General features: G+C 36.6%; 1 protein-coding gene across 2 annotated transcripts in view; it reads left to right on the forward strand.

Moving 5' to 3' along the window:
- Window positions 1-12,159, forward strand: part of LOC126259560 (major facilitator superfamily domain-containing protein 6) — a 153,129-nt gene extending 140,970 nt beyond the window's left edge. For both annotated transcript variants that reach the window (XM_049956454.1, XM_049956453.1), the window contains one exon: window positions 7,151-12,159. In XM_049956454.1, coding sequence (XP_049812411.1) covers window position 7,151 — 1 coding nt within the window. In that variant the 3' untranslated portion in view covers window positions 7,152-12,159. The remainder of the gene's footprint in view (window positions 1-7,150) is intronic.
- The last annotated feature ends 2,863 nt before the right edge of the window (window positions 12,160-15,022 follow it).

Below are 15,022 nucleotides of genomic sequence, written 5' to 3' on the forward strand. Positions count from 1 at the left end.
GATTTAGGCTGCAGTAAGTACTGGGAGACGAAGAAGCTTGCACAGGATAGAGTAGCATGGAGAGCTGCATCAAACCAGTCTCAGGGCTGAAGACCACAACAACAATAGCTGTGTAATAGAAAAGATCTTTTTTATACTTATATTTTTAAATTGAAGTATTTTTCACTTTTAGAATAAGTGCTGTCAAAGATCAGTATCTTATTAAGTACAAGCCTTCGTGATGTTTAATGACCTGTAAATAACTGACACATAGGCGTACAAACAATACACATGTACAGTGTTAGCCATTAAAATGGCAAGGGGGCACGCAACAAACGTCAGATTGGCATGAAATGGAGTGCATGCTTTTATATGTAACTGATTCAGATTTTGGTCAAACAGTACACAAAAACTGGCAATGGCTGGGAGAACGGTGTGCTGACCATATGCCCTCTGTATTCACATTTGGTGATGCCCAAGAACTGAGGACAACATGAGTGCCGGTCGGTCTGTTCGGCCTTCACAGCCTGTTCAGACGGTGTTTGTTTCTGTTTTTGAACAAAGTAGGTACAAGTAATGCCACTACATTTTGCATTTAAGAAAAGATTATGAAGTGGGTTTCTTGTTCCAAAATCACACTGGAATGTTGGTCGTCTGTGGGAACACCATGTTATGTGTCATGTAAGAATGAATTCAACAGCAGCAAGATTGTTGCCTATGGGGGGGACTGCAATTTTATTGCTTGAGATCCCCCCTCTGTTGTGCAAATATCGAACTGATGGGTTCGAGAGTGTCATACTCCACACATGCAGGATCTCAGTGAGCTCACATAACAAGCACCTGAGAGAACAGACATATTGTTCACTTAGCTGTACAATATTGTACAGTCACCTAACTTTCCTCTAGCCAGGAAAAGGGATTGTTTCCAGCAATATGGGTGCAGTGTGACACTATCTGGGGCATCATGGTTTGTCAGCACAGCAGCCACTGTTGTGGTTCTGCTTGACACAATAACAGAGAAGGGCACATGGACAGTGGTGCATCCAGTGTCACATTGTCCTGTTCCTGCATACAGTATCACAAGGGACATATTGTGTGTGAATGTTTTGAGGAGAGTGGATGTTTTCAGATTGCATTTGTCATTTACATCTGGACCCAGCGTCTTAAATGACAGTAAGGAGTGCCATAATCTACATAGTGTGTTCACGTCTGACATAGACAATAATTTAGAGAGCAGCAGTCACATTTCTTAAGTGTTAAGGCAGGTGGGTCTGTTTGAGGTCTCTGTTACATTACTTTTCAGCAAGATGATTCGAGACCACATGTTGCCCTTGCTGTTCGCATCTACTTCAATATGGAAGGTGTTCGATTGTTGCCTGTGCCAGCATATTCTCCAGATCTCTCACTCATTGGAAACACCTGGTCATGGCATGCTGAGAGATGGCCGTGCAACCATTCAGTAGCAACTACAAGTTATGAACTCCGGCATAGAGCTGATGCAGCATGCAGTGACGTACCCTCTACATCTACACCTACGTCAATACTATGCAAGCCACAGTACGGCATGTGGTGGAAGGTACCTGTACCACTACTAGTCATTTCCTTTTCTGTTCCACTTGCAAACAGAGTGAGGGAAAAGCGACTATCTGTATACCTCCATATGAGCCCTAATTTCTCGTATTTATCTCGTGTTCCTTGCGTGCAGTGTATATTGGCAGCAGTCAGCTTTAAATGACAGTGCTCCAAATTTTCTCAATAGTGTTCCTCGAAAAGAACATCGCCCTCCCACCAGGGATTCTCATTTGATTTTGTGAAGAATCCCCATAACACATTTTGGTGGAATGTACCGGTAACTAATCTTATTGCCCACCTCTGAATTGCTTCGATGTCTTTCTTTAATCCGACCTGATACAGATCCCAAACACTCGAGCTGTAATCAAGAATAAATCGCACCAGCATCCTGTATGCGGTCTCCTTTACAGATGAACCACACTTTTCTTAAAATTCTCTCAATAAACTGAAGTCGACCATTCGCCTTCCCTACCACAATTCTCACATGCTTGTTCTACTTCATACTGCTTCACAATGTTACACCCAAATATTTAGGCGGCATGACTGTGTCAAGCAAGACACTCCTAGTGCTTTAACCGAACATTATGTTTCTGTTTTCCCTAGACATCTGCAGTAACTTACATTTTTCTACATTTAGAGATAGCTGCCATTCATCACACCAACTAGAAATTTTGTCTAAGTCATCTTCTGTCCTACTACAGTCACTCAACTTCAACACTTTTTCATTCACCACAGCATCATCAGCAAACAACCACAGATTGTTGCCTACTCTGTCCACTGGATCATTTATTCGTACTGAAAATAATAGCAGGCCTATCACACTTCCTTGTGGCACTCCTGACAGTACACTTCTCTCTGAAAAACACTCGCCATATATGATAACATATTGGGTTCTACAAGTTAAAAAGACTTTGAGCCAAAAGAGTTCTCAAATATTGTGAACCTATTCCATATGCCTGTCTGTATCTTCATTAACAGCCTGCAATGGGTCACCATGTCAAATGCTTTCTGGTAATCTAAAAGTGTCTGTCATCCAAGTTTAGTTTCTCACAGTGCCCAGCCATGTGAGAGCCATTGTTGTTGCTAGACATAGCAACTCGGTGTACTAAATTTCACTCACTAGTTGCCCCAAATTACCTAAAAATGTTGTTATGTATTCTTCCTAATATACTGTACATTTACAGTAACTAAGATGTCATTATTTTCTTTCCTCCCTGATGTTGCAATTTTAATGGCCAGCATTGTATATGCAGCATGTAAAATGAATAGTTACACAAGAATTCTAGAAAAGTTTTGCAAGCAACATATAAAAATAGGATTAACTAACTAGCAAATGAAGCATTTGATACTCTATTCATAGACATTATGATCTTACAGGAAAATAACGTCTTTACTAATTATAAATTCTTTGTTGACTTGGGAGCAAATGTGAAGATGAAAAGATTACATTATAAACTGACATTTCATTATTGTGACTTGCTTTTAGGATGGATTCGTGTCAATAATAGTGACATTTGTTAATTTCCAAATATAACATTTTCATAGTTGTAAGTTTCAGAGATGAATGGTAATATTGTAGGATAACTGACCTTGGTATTTTTTTATTGTCATAAAATGTATGTAATAATACTAATGTACAAAATTGCTGAGACCAAAACTAAAACTGACAACAAGTGAAGCTGTTATTGAAATTAGTTGCTTCTCTCCGAAACCAGCAGTTATGGGATCACCTGACACAATTGCGATCAGATGGGAAGGAGTGATGAGAGTGAGCTTGATTCTCTTTGTGAATATGCAGGTGAATGGAAAACGATGGTATTTTCTTGAGAACTAAATGGTGATTTTCTTGAAAGCTATAACATTCTCCAAGTGCAGGAAAGGAGGTTGCAGAAAAGGAAATTCAAATTAATACATATATGTCTTATACTGTTAATCCATTAAAAGTTTTCTGATATTAATAGCGGAGTGACAATAATAATGACACGATATAGATTATAACATTTACTTAGCTTCAGTGATTAAGAAATATGATTTGAAAACTGAAGAATGAGGGGAACTCATGCCTTTTATCACAGAAGACCATCATCAATGGGAAAGAAACAGATAATATTTGAAACATAAAACCTTATGATACTTAAAAAACTATTTTCAGGACTTGCATAGAAACCCAGACCCTTGAAATGCTCCTACTGGCAGGTACAGTGTCTGGTGTGCTGCCCAACTCATAGCAATCCAGTGGTGTCTCTCTCAGATCATATTTATCTTAACCGCATAATCAGAAATAACTTACAATTTTTGCAACTGCTCTTTACTGACAGACTGTAGTAATCATAATTGTTCTCTGCTTTCCATTTCCTGTGAGACTGTGCAGGTTGAAATTTTGCCCATGACATTTTAGTGTTAAATTAACACAGATTTTTAATAAAGAGAAGAGGCACAGTCTAAGTTCAGAGTTGTGAGGAAAAATGATGAAATATATTGATAATTCAGCATAACAATAAATCTTCAGGTCATAGGAAGAACAGAGGAAACAAGGTGGTAATTATTACTAGGAATGGATGGGAATAGTAGCAAAGCTACAGAAGAAAATTGAATAGTCAACTCAAGTGAAAGACTGATCTTATGAGGAAACATCAGTGCTAATCGTACTTTGTTTACACACACACACACACACACACACACTTACTTTTCATTATTATTTCATAGGTAAACTGAATGTAAGTAAAAGAATCTTGCATTTCATTTGTATTAGAAATAGTTAACAAATGTGGTTATTAACTGGTACTTACAAACAACATAAATGTTGACTTGTATTATGAGCATTCAGCGGAAGTATTGAGCTACATAGTTTGTCTGTGTGTAACATGCATCCTCCCGTAAATAAATTTCTACTAGATCCAGTAAGTTGGCCAAAAAGAAAGGAAGGTCCTAACTACAGTTAGAGACAATTGAATGTTATCACATAATCTCATTTATCCAGGATCTCAACTTTTATCACTGCTGAATACAGATTAGATAACAGTTGGCATAATAAATTACTTAACTTGCAACAGTTTCTGACATAAGTAGTATTGTAGTGCACATGTATATACGTTTATTCCGCTTCCCAAAATACATTTATGTATGAAATTTAGAATAAGGACTTTCTGTTTATGATTAATGAATAGCCATTTGTGCTGTGGAATAAATAAAAATGATGTATTCCTCAGTGTCCTTATAAGCCTTTTCACCTATGTTTATCACATTTTATAGTAGTTATTTTGTTCTATCTTTTCTGTCATTTTTCTTACTTTACTTTATTCTAATATGCCTTCCATACTAATAATGATCAGAGGTGAGAATCACCTCCCTTGTTTATTAGGTAGTGTAATCCACAAAATAATAAACTGTTTTCGTCTGATTACTGTTTGTGCTCTCTCTCTCCCTCTCTCTCTCTCTCCCTCTCTCTCTCTCTCTCTCTCTCTCTCTCTCTCTCTCTCTCTCTCTCTCTCTCTCTCTCTCTCTCTCTCACACACACACACACACGAACGAATCTAGATAATTTTAATACAGTCCCTCGGATATGCCATAACAGTATTTAAGATAACTCAGTCAGACACAGAATCCTGACCAGTGGACCCATTAAAAGTAGAAAAAGAAGCTATTCCTACTTTCAGAACTGTCAGTTCTTTTACCAGGGAGACAAAAGGGTTATGTTGGGGGAGAGAGGTTGAGATGAACCCACCAGTTGTCATAAAGAGGACTAGTTCTTAATGTGTGTATCATCAGTACTGAAATTTTGCCTTTTGTAGGTAAGTATTGGCTAGCAATTATTTCTCCTTGTAATATTACAGTTTTGTCAGGTGAATTCTCCTTTGATATAGAGGGATATTTGAAGAGTAAGGGCCATTATGTTATAAAAAAAATATTAACTAGAAAGAGTTTTTATTGCCAGTTTTAGTTTGCTACAAACGTTCACTTTTCCATGTGATCACAGTTCACTTCTGAGCTCTTTCTGTAACAGTGCATTAGTTTCATCAATGTCCTGTGCATACAAGTTCTCCATCTGGGAATGGAACCAGTTGACGATAGTCACGAGTTTGGGTCATCTTCAAATCATTATCCACCAATCTATTGTTTCAAATGCAGGATGAAGTAATAGTCATTGGTTACAAGGTTGGGACTGTAGGATAGGTGGCCAAAAAGTTCCCAGAGACAACATTAAATTGTTTCATTGGTATGGGCAGTGGTGTGTACAGAAGCACCCTTGAGGATGTGACAGTTTCCCACATTGACAACTTTGCCTTAGCTCCTCAGTTTGGTGACTATTTTGCTGTACAATTGTTGACCCACATTCCAGGAAATCAATTACAGGGCTGTCCTTTTTGTGCCAGAAACAGTAGGCATCATTTTTCAAATTGAATAAGGAGATTACTGGAATGGTTTCCATTTTGAGAAGTTGGTGCCACTGGTCTCAACGCTGTTTTGATTCTGTATTGGTGTAGGATATCCATGTCTCAATTCCCATAACACTGTGAGAGAACAAAGAAGTTTCATCTTGTCAGCAGTTTCCCGCTTGACTGCTCTGGCTATTTGTCTTTGTAAGCTTATTTGGTATCTACCTTGTACACAGTTTGTGATATATCAGCTTTTCCATGATAGTGGTGTGAGTAGTGGTGCATCCAACATGAGGAAATACATCACCTATAATACTGACCATCAGTAGTTGATCAAATCACAGTTTTTGGTCCACATACTGCTCAGCTTCACCCATCTGGATGTTGGGCCTGCCAATTTGCCCTTTATCACATCCATTTTTAGAGAGTTGATACCATTGTCTAACCTTTTCTTCTCTCATTTCTGTAGGCTAATAAACTAAACTCGAATTCAGACTAAGCTGAGCAGCTGTAGATCGTCCTGCATACAAAATCAAATTATATTATGCTCCTTGGGATTGACAGGAGCGATGATTTTCAAAGCTGCTGCTGTTTGCTCTTACCCACAGTCAACTATCTTCTGAATCAAAACATTGATTCCTGTGGTCTCATAAATGATCATGAATAACACTACATCTGTGCAACTTTATTCTGAGGCTGACAATGTTTAAATATACTTTTCAGATATACATCATTCTAAATATTCTTAGCCATTTTATAGTGATGATTTCATGTTGTTCTTTATTTTCTGCATCTTTATTCCACATTTATCTGCATCTTTATTCCACGTTTATTTCAGCTTGCCTCTGTCATCCATACACTTAAGAAGTACTGTCTCACATTGTTTCATTATTTACAACTATGATGGCCATGTAATACTCACATCACATCTATGTTATTCCGTTAAGCTTGCTTGTCCACATACTCTTGCTCCATCTGTGATGGGTAATTCATATTCTGGTTTTACATTACTTAAGACAACCTGTATTCATTACAGTACAAATACATTCACTTTATACACCATATGTACTTGTAAAAACAAAACAAAAAAAATAAAATTTGCAGTTCTTTCTAAATTATTGACTCAATTCTTATTTTTGTGAATGGTAGTTTTGGTACAATAAAAATGAAATCAGTAGCAGGGAAATAAAAAAAATTGTTAACCTTTGTTTTGATGATTTTAGATTCTGAAAGTCCAAGATACGCTGCACCAAGTGAGGCAGTGATGATGCTGAGTGATCAGCAGGAAGCACCAGTTTTATGAGCGATGAATGCTGCGCTGTGCGTTGAGAAGATATGAAGCCTACTTTTATAAGCTTGAGGCAGCTTATTGTGTTACTGTCTGTTGTCTCTGAACAGTTTATTTTTATATGGATAATTCCAGATGATGATGGGCATCACATTATAGACAGTGAGATGCCAATGACTTATTATGGGTATTTATTTCAAGTCAGGACTGTAAGTTCATTACCGGTGAAACATTTTATAATAGCTGTTGTTTCTGCAACAACAAAAAAATTTTATCTTGACTAGTGGCATAGATGAAAGATGATCCAAAGAATGCACTGTGTGTGGTATCATAGTTTTTGTATATAGCTTCAGGTTCAGTATGAAAATAAGAACTTCAAATTTTTCATGACATATAACAGAAATGTCAGCATTAAACATAAATGAAGAAAATAAAATCTACTCATGTTCTACATCATATATTTTTCACGACATGAACAATGTCCCAAAAAATGGATAGATGTTTCCATAAATTCTAGACAAGAACATAGTGCATGTGCTGACACCAACTGTTTTTAAAGAAACAAAACGGGTAATAGTTTGTCAACTGTCCTTGTCATTCTCATAGTCATTCACCTTGTCATGACTGAAAAATGCATTGTCCTTATTTTTAACATGAACATTGGAATATGTGGGTACAGTTGTACTTAATTGAAGCAGTATGTTCTTCATGGAAATTGATTTGCTTGCTACTTGTGATATTGATGTGTAAAAACTGTAAGTACAGGAATTAAGCTCTCTTTCACACTGCACCCGGTTATATGTGCATAATATTGTTTTGTTTTCTTCTTTGTTGTAAATTTTTGTCAGTTCTTATGTGTGCAGTATAGCACATAGGTCTGGTGATACCTTGTCATATTGGCCAGTAATTATCAGGATAAGGTTGCTCAGATTTTCCAAGCTTTTGTTTGTTTAACCTTCACAAACATGCAAATCATCCAGTGTAATATAATATAGATTAAAAAATCTACTTACCAAGCAACAACAATAAAGAGTGTCTTGTATAAGCAACAGTTCTCTTTTGTGCCTTTTTATCCCTAACCAAGTGTCTAGGCAATCTGCTTTATGATTGTCACCGACATCATTCAACCCTTTGCGCCCTGGTGGGAAATGAAGAATATTCTATGTACAAATGTGTAGTTTCATGACAAAGCATACTGATAAAATTTTCATGAGATTTCAGTTGTGTCAAGTGGTTGAATATCTATAAGGTTTCAGCTTAGTGCTCCTTGGCCAAAAGATTGTGGATATTCAATCACTCAATGTGACTGAAAGCCAGAGAAAATTTTATCAGAAGAGTACTGGCACTCTCCATGTGAAAGCTGACGTTTCTTTGTAACGGTTTGTCTGAAACTGTCTGTTGCCACGTGGTAAGTAGATTTTTTTCTGTGTGTATTCATGGAAGTACTATATTAGAAAGACTTCTTGTGGATAATCATAACCAAGCTCCAAATTGCGTGAATGTTGACAGTGATAAGGAGCTGGAGAAGAGCAATTGTAAGCAACATCCTTTAGAAAAGTGGTAACTTTTATCCAGTGTTAAAACAGGGTGTTGCTGTCATGTGTAATGGATAATACAACTAACATATTTATAATATTTGTGATTTTTCAGTTGACTTCATTTAGTTTTGCTCATATGCAAATTTTTAAGACATTTCCCCTATTAGCTCTGCAAAATTCAGTGTCAGTTTAAGGATTCCTAAAAATAAAAAACTATATGGCTGTCCCTTGTGTATGGTCAGTTTTCAGTTCATCTCTACATGACCATTCAATCCAATTGACACAATACAAAAACGTAAAAATTTGGAAGTTTAATAAAGTCTTATTCCTTAACATAATGAGGTGTTCAGAGAAGAATGTTATGGGCTATGACTGAAGGGATGTGGCTTCACTCATGAGAAACTGTAAGTAAAAAGAAATAGTAACCGTACCATGAGATTAAACTGACCTGCAATGTTCGTGGATTCAAAAACATTTTCTGTAAATGAAGTTGTAATTGTTTCTCCAAGCATAAGGAAGAGCCAGTCCAGTACCTATGATGTACCAAAAATTGCTTTATCACTCATTCTCCTTTTAAAAAAATTGATATTTCTTAAAATAAATAGAATAGAGCATTCAGCAATGACACTAAGTTGCAGTTATGTTATAGCCTGTCATAACAGGACAAGAAAATGCACATAATTAGTCAGTTAGTCAGAATCTTTTCACCCTTCACTTGGCTCTCTATGTTTGAAGGAACACTTTTTCAAGATTTTAGTGAGTTAAAATTTTGTTGTTATTTGTACCTACGTAAGCAAAAGCAATTTGCTGCTGATAGCAGGATGTCGAGGAATTCATAAGTGAAAAATGCTTCAGTCAAGAATAATTTTAGTAAGCTTTTATACAAGACATGCAGGATGCACATAGGCTGCATTTTCTACAATTAGTTTCTTGCCATAGATGAAGTACTGTGTCAGATTTAATGCTGTCTGTGAGCATGAAAAAATATCTGTTCGTGAACAAGAAAAAATATTTGTGTCTTATTTCTGTTATAACTCATTAGCAATTATACACCATTTACATATATTGAATCTAAATGGATTATGTTAAATTGCACTGACATCCATTGTTGGCCATAGGTATCGCTACTATATTTTGTTCAGTTACAAACAAATATGCATGTAAACTACAGAGATCTAATAGTAATACATTTCATTAAGCTTTTATTCCTTTTTTTACACATATGTGGGCCATATGAAAGTAAGAGTAACAGTTTTTAAAATGTTAATATTTAGAAAAACCAAGTACATAATTTTAATTTACACACTTTCGGCCACTTTTCAACATAGTCTCCATTCCTGTCCACACATATTTCCAGCATGCAAGTTTGAAAGCACTCTTGTCATACAACTGTTCTAATTTCTCAAAGACTAACAAACAAAATACAAAATGTAGTGTAGTCAGTGGGTGCCAAGTCATGATTGTAGGGATGATGTAGAAGAGTTTCTTCACCCAAATATCCCAATATCCACAGCGAAAGAGCAAATTGAGAAACTGTGTTATTTTGGTTCAGGATGATCTTCTCAGAGCTTTTACCACAGAATGCATGATGGAGCTTCAAAAGTCTTGATATAGTGGGCAACATTTATGATTTGGCCAGATTCAAGAAACTGAATCAGAATGCAACCCTGTTCATTCCAGATGACAGTGCCCATTACTTTCCCAGCAGAAGTCACTGTCTTCAGTTTTTTCTTCAATGGCAAATCCAAGGGGTCTGGTGTTTTGTTTCAGGTAATAATGATAGAACGAGCTTTCATTACATCCACAACATTAATTAAAAAATTACCACCTTCATTTTGATGTTTCTGAAGATTTTGGGTAATAGCTCTTTTCTGAATTTTGTGGTCCTCTGTCAGTAAATGTAAGACACAACAGGCACAAACTTTTAGACAACCTAAGCTTTGAATCATTTCTTTCACTGCTCTGTGTCCTACTGCAAGGTTTGGCATGATTTCATTCACTGTAACACACCTATCTTCTCTAATGCACCCATCAACCCTTTCCTTGTGTCCCATGGAGGTAGTTCAAGGATGAGTGCTACATGGCTCATCTTGGATGCTTATGTTTCCAGCTTGGAAATGTTTCATCCATCTCCTAACACTGTTGGCTTACACCCATGCAGACATCTCCATACATACACTGATGTCTGATACGAATTTCAGCAGCAGATTTTCCCATTTTAATGAGGAATCCAGTGACAGCATGTTGTTGAAACAAAACATTGATGTCAGCCGTTTTAGAAGTACTTCCCCTGGTTACTTGATAGATCCTAATGACATGCAGCATGTGGTGTAAAATCTGTAGAATTCAATCCTGTTGTCATTTTGGTTACTTTGTTTACAGATGCTGATGATATCACAATATGGCAACATGTGGTGTAAAATCTGTAGTATACGATCCTGTAGTCATTTTGGTTACTTTGTTTGCAGATCAGCATAAGTCATTAGTGCTTACAGAAAATTTGTGGTTATGTAGCATGAGTGCAAGAAAACATGTTTACAAAATTGCAACTGTCATATTAAGTATGGCAGAAGGCCTGTAATAAGTGGATTTTTGTCATCACTCAATGGTTATAACAAAATGCAAGTGTTTGTGAAAGCTAATGTATGATGCCTACATATCTCTGAATCCTCTTTCACAGAGACGATAATGAAAAAAAAAAGTTTATGACTCATGTCTCTTTCTACAAACTGTGTGTCTCTGGACTATTATTATGTCTTAAAACATTATAACTGTAAATTTATGTTATAACTACTTACTGAAAAATTTAATGATGCAGTACTTAGTCAGTAGTTTGTTCTTCTTTCACAATGGAGTGGATGGTTTTGCTTGTAGAGTATCCCATGAGATGGTTACACACAATTGAAAACCATAAATCACCAGATTTCTTTTCATGTTTTTCGTAAAGTAGACCTATCCACTCTGTCAAGAACCTATTCTGTACACATGATACTCAATGGGAAAAAAAGAGTAGAATAGATATACCTTCTTGCCAATTGAATATAAAATATTCTGTTTTTATTTTGTAATAGTTTAAAGTAGCTGTGATATCCTTTTTTAAGTGTACCTACTTCAGTGAACAAAGAATTTGGTGGCAATTAGTATGTGATGCCGCAGTATTATCAGTAGTTAACAGACTTGCAGAAGTAGTTGGTGTAATTTTAGTGAAAAACATTAAACACCTTTACTCACTGATCCTGTGATATTGCCAAAGAAGCAAAAAGATCAGAGATGGGCTCTAATAGAAAAATTATAATTTAATAATTGGTTGTCAATGTTCCTGTTGTCACACACTAAATGTTAAAATATTTATATTTTGAATGAGATGTTTTGTATTTTTGTAAATAAATTGTTTTTCAAACAGCTACTGGGATTAAAAAGTCTCTTCACCATTTCACTTCTGCACACATTTTTCTTTTGTATCTTAATCTATTGACAATAACTGTCCCAGAAAATTGTTGAATTGTTTTGACATAGTGTGCTGCTTTACAAAGTCCTGTAAACTTTAGGAGTGAATATTTTTAATAAGCAGTTCTACACATTGGACACAAATTTAGACATTAATTGCAAAAAAATTTAGAGGTTTATGAGGTAACAATAGAAATGGCAAAGAAAAAACATGCTGAGAGTAATTGTTATGTTTATATATTAAAAAGTACTGACTCTATTATTGTAGTGCGTAACATAAACGGTCCGTCATAATTAAAGCAAATTAAAAAACATCACCACCATAAGTAAAGTACCAGTGGGGAGATATTAAGACCATTACAAACAATTGGAAAGGAGTAAATGGTTAGTGAAATATGTAACAGACCTGACAAGTTTTACAAACATTGTATGAGGAAGTTAAAGGTATTTATTGGAATATGTACCTTCTTGTACACTGACAGAATAGATGTGAAAATCAGTCACATTTTAAAAAATTATTACTAGCAGGGAAGCAGTAGTTTCTTTATTAAATAAATAAAGATAAAAAGGAAGAAATCATGTAGAATTTATGCTGTCTGGTAACAAACTGACCGATAGAAGTTATATATAACAAAGGTTAAAGGAAAAAAATACGAAACTTTTCTTCCATAAACTCATTGGTCCATTATTATTATTATTATTATTATTATTATTATTATTATTATTATTATTTCTGCTATTACTGTTATTATTGTCGCAGTCTGTTGCTAGACTTACAAAACTTAATACATGCTGAGATCTGGTACAGTGAGAACAGATGTGAAGCATAATGCAGTACCTTGAGACAATGTTTTTATTTAGAACAATCCCACATTTCATGGATAGAACAAGTTAGATCAGTTCAAGGAAGCTGCTGTGTAACTAGCTAACATAAAGTGAGTACTGTCTAAGTTTGTTTGGTAACCAAATGAGAATTAATACACAGAAATTAATAGTCACAGAACTTAGCTCTGCTGCAAGAAGAAATCGATGACAGCACTCCTGCAGCCAGTGTACGAACCTTGTTAACAGCTCGTCGACCTGTCATCACTGCGATCTACTGCGTGTCACTACACGATCCTCCTTGGAGAAAATGGGATGTCATTCTCAATTTGCACTGGGAACCTCATCCAGGAATTGTGCCATCCGGAATGTGTATGGCTTTGTGTTTGAGCCAGCGATGGTTCCACTTGAGGTTGTTCAACTTCAAGCATAGGTTGCGGCTGGTTGCATTGAGCATTTGGTTGTGACATTTCTTGCAAAATGAAAGCTGTCTTCACTCTATCAATTCAGACAGTGTTAAGCTTGCCATTGATGGGAATTTCTAATGTTCGTCCACTTTGGCTAAGGATACGATTCAGGATGTACTTGGAGGCATCAGTGCAGGTTTCACCCCATCTCTGCCCAACATTACGTACTGACAGGTTTGAGTCTTTTATGCACAAAGATTTGTGTAGTTCTGTGACGCGATATTTGACATGGCCAGATTTGTGACATTCATTATCAAGTGAGTAATGAAACCTGATTCTTTTGAAATATCCAACATGATTGTACATAGGTTGATGAATTTATCAGGTAGCTGTAGAACTTCTCAGCCAGAGAAGCATCTTGGTTTGGCTCACAAATGTTATGTAGGCCGAGTAAGACTACTGGTAACACAGATGACCAATTTGACTCTTTGGCACAGTAATGCAACTTTTAACAGGTGGTGCCAGCATTCAATCATACCATTGGGTAGCACTCGAACTGACATCCTCGGTCTGTTGCGATGTGAAGTAGGCAACCAACACAGGATACCCACTATGAAACAAAGACAATGGCCAATGTCTTGGGTGAAATTTTTCCACTGGGATGGCCTCTGGCCCGCCATTGGGTAAAACAGTCAGTCATTTCAAAAGATATCATTGTCCATCTGAAGGGGGTAATGGTTCTACCACATCATTGCGAACATTTGCAAATCGTGCTATTAAGTCTTGAAAATCCCCTACTGGGGCATGTATATGGTGAGAAATCCTGCTGGATTGGCTTTGTGAACATGCACAAGCTCAGGTTTGACAATCTTTTTGTATTCCTGACCATACAAGATGGCTAGTTATTATCTTTTCTGTTGCCTCGATGCCGGGATGACATAGGTTGTGTAAGCTTTTGAAAGCATGAAGATACGAAAGAGCAAATTGTACCATTCAGAACCTCACTGTATAGTTTGACATTCATGCCTGGAACATCAGTAATTCTCAGTTCAAGACCAGATGCTGTGTCTTTTAAACATTCCTGTAGCTCCTGATCAGATTACTGCGACTTGGCTAGCTGCGTAAAGTCTACCATCTCCGTGATATCGCTCACTTGGGGAGGGCAGTGTGCCACTACGTAATCCATTCCTGACATGTATTGCACATCTGTGGTAAATTGTGCGACAAACTCCATTTGATTATATTATCTTAGCCAGCTTTTGTCAGTATTTTGCCAAAAGGCATAGATGAGGGGTTCATGGTATGTATAAATTGCACATTCCCTCACTTCCAAATACATACAAAAACATCTTATGGACTCGTAAACAGTGAGTAATTCGCGGTTGTACACACTCCATTTGTGTTGTGCTGGAGAGAGTTTATGTGAGCAAAACTCAAGGGGCTGCCAGACATTGTGTACTTATTGATGTAGCAGAGCACTGATTGTGATTTGGCTGGTATCAACCGCAAGTGTGATAGTTGCTTCTAATTCTGAATGTGCAAGAAGTGCTGCATTTGCTATGCTTTGTTTAGCTAGAGTGAAAGCTGTGTTCA

Source organism: Schistocerca nitens, chromosome 5 (genome assembly GCF_023898315.1).
Source record: "Schistocerca nitens isolate TAMUIC-IGC-003100 chromosome 5, iqSchNite1.1, whole genome shotgun sequence".
In the NCBI taxonomy this organism is placed as follows: Eukaryota; Metazoa; Arthropoda; class Insecta; order Orthoptera; family Acrididae; genus Schistocerca; species Schistocerca nitens.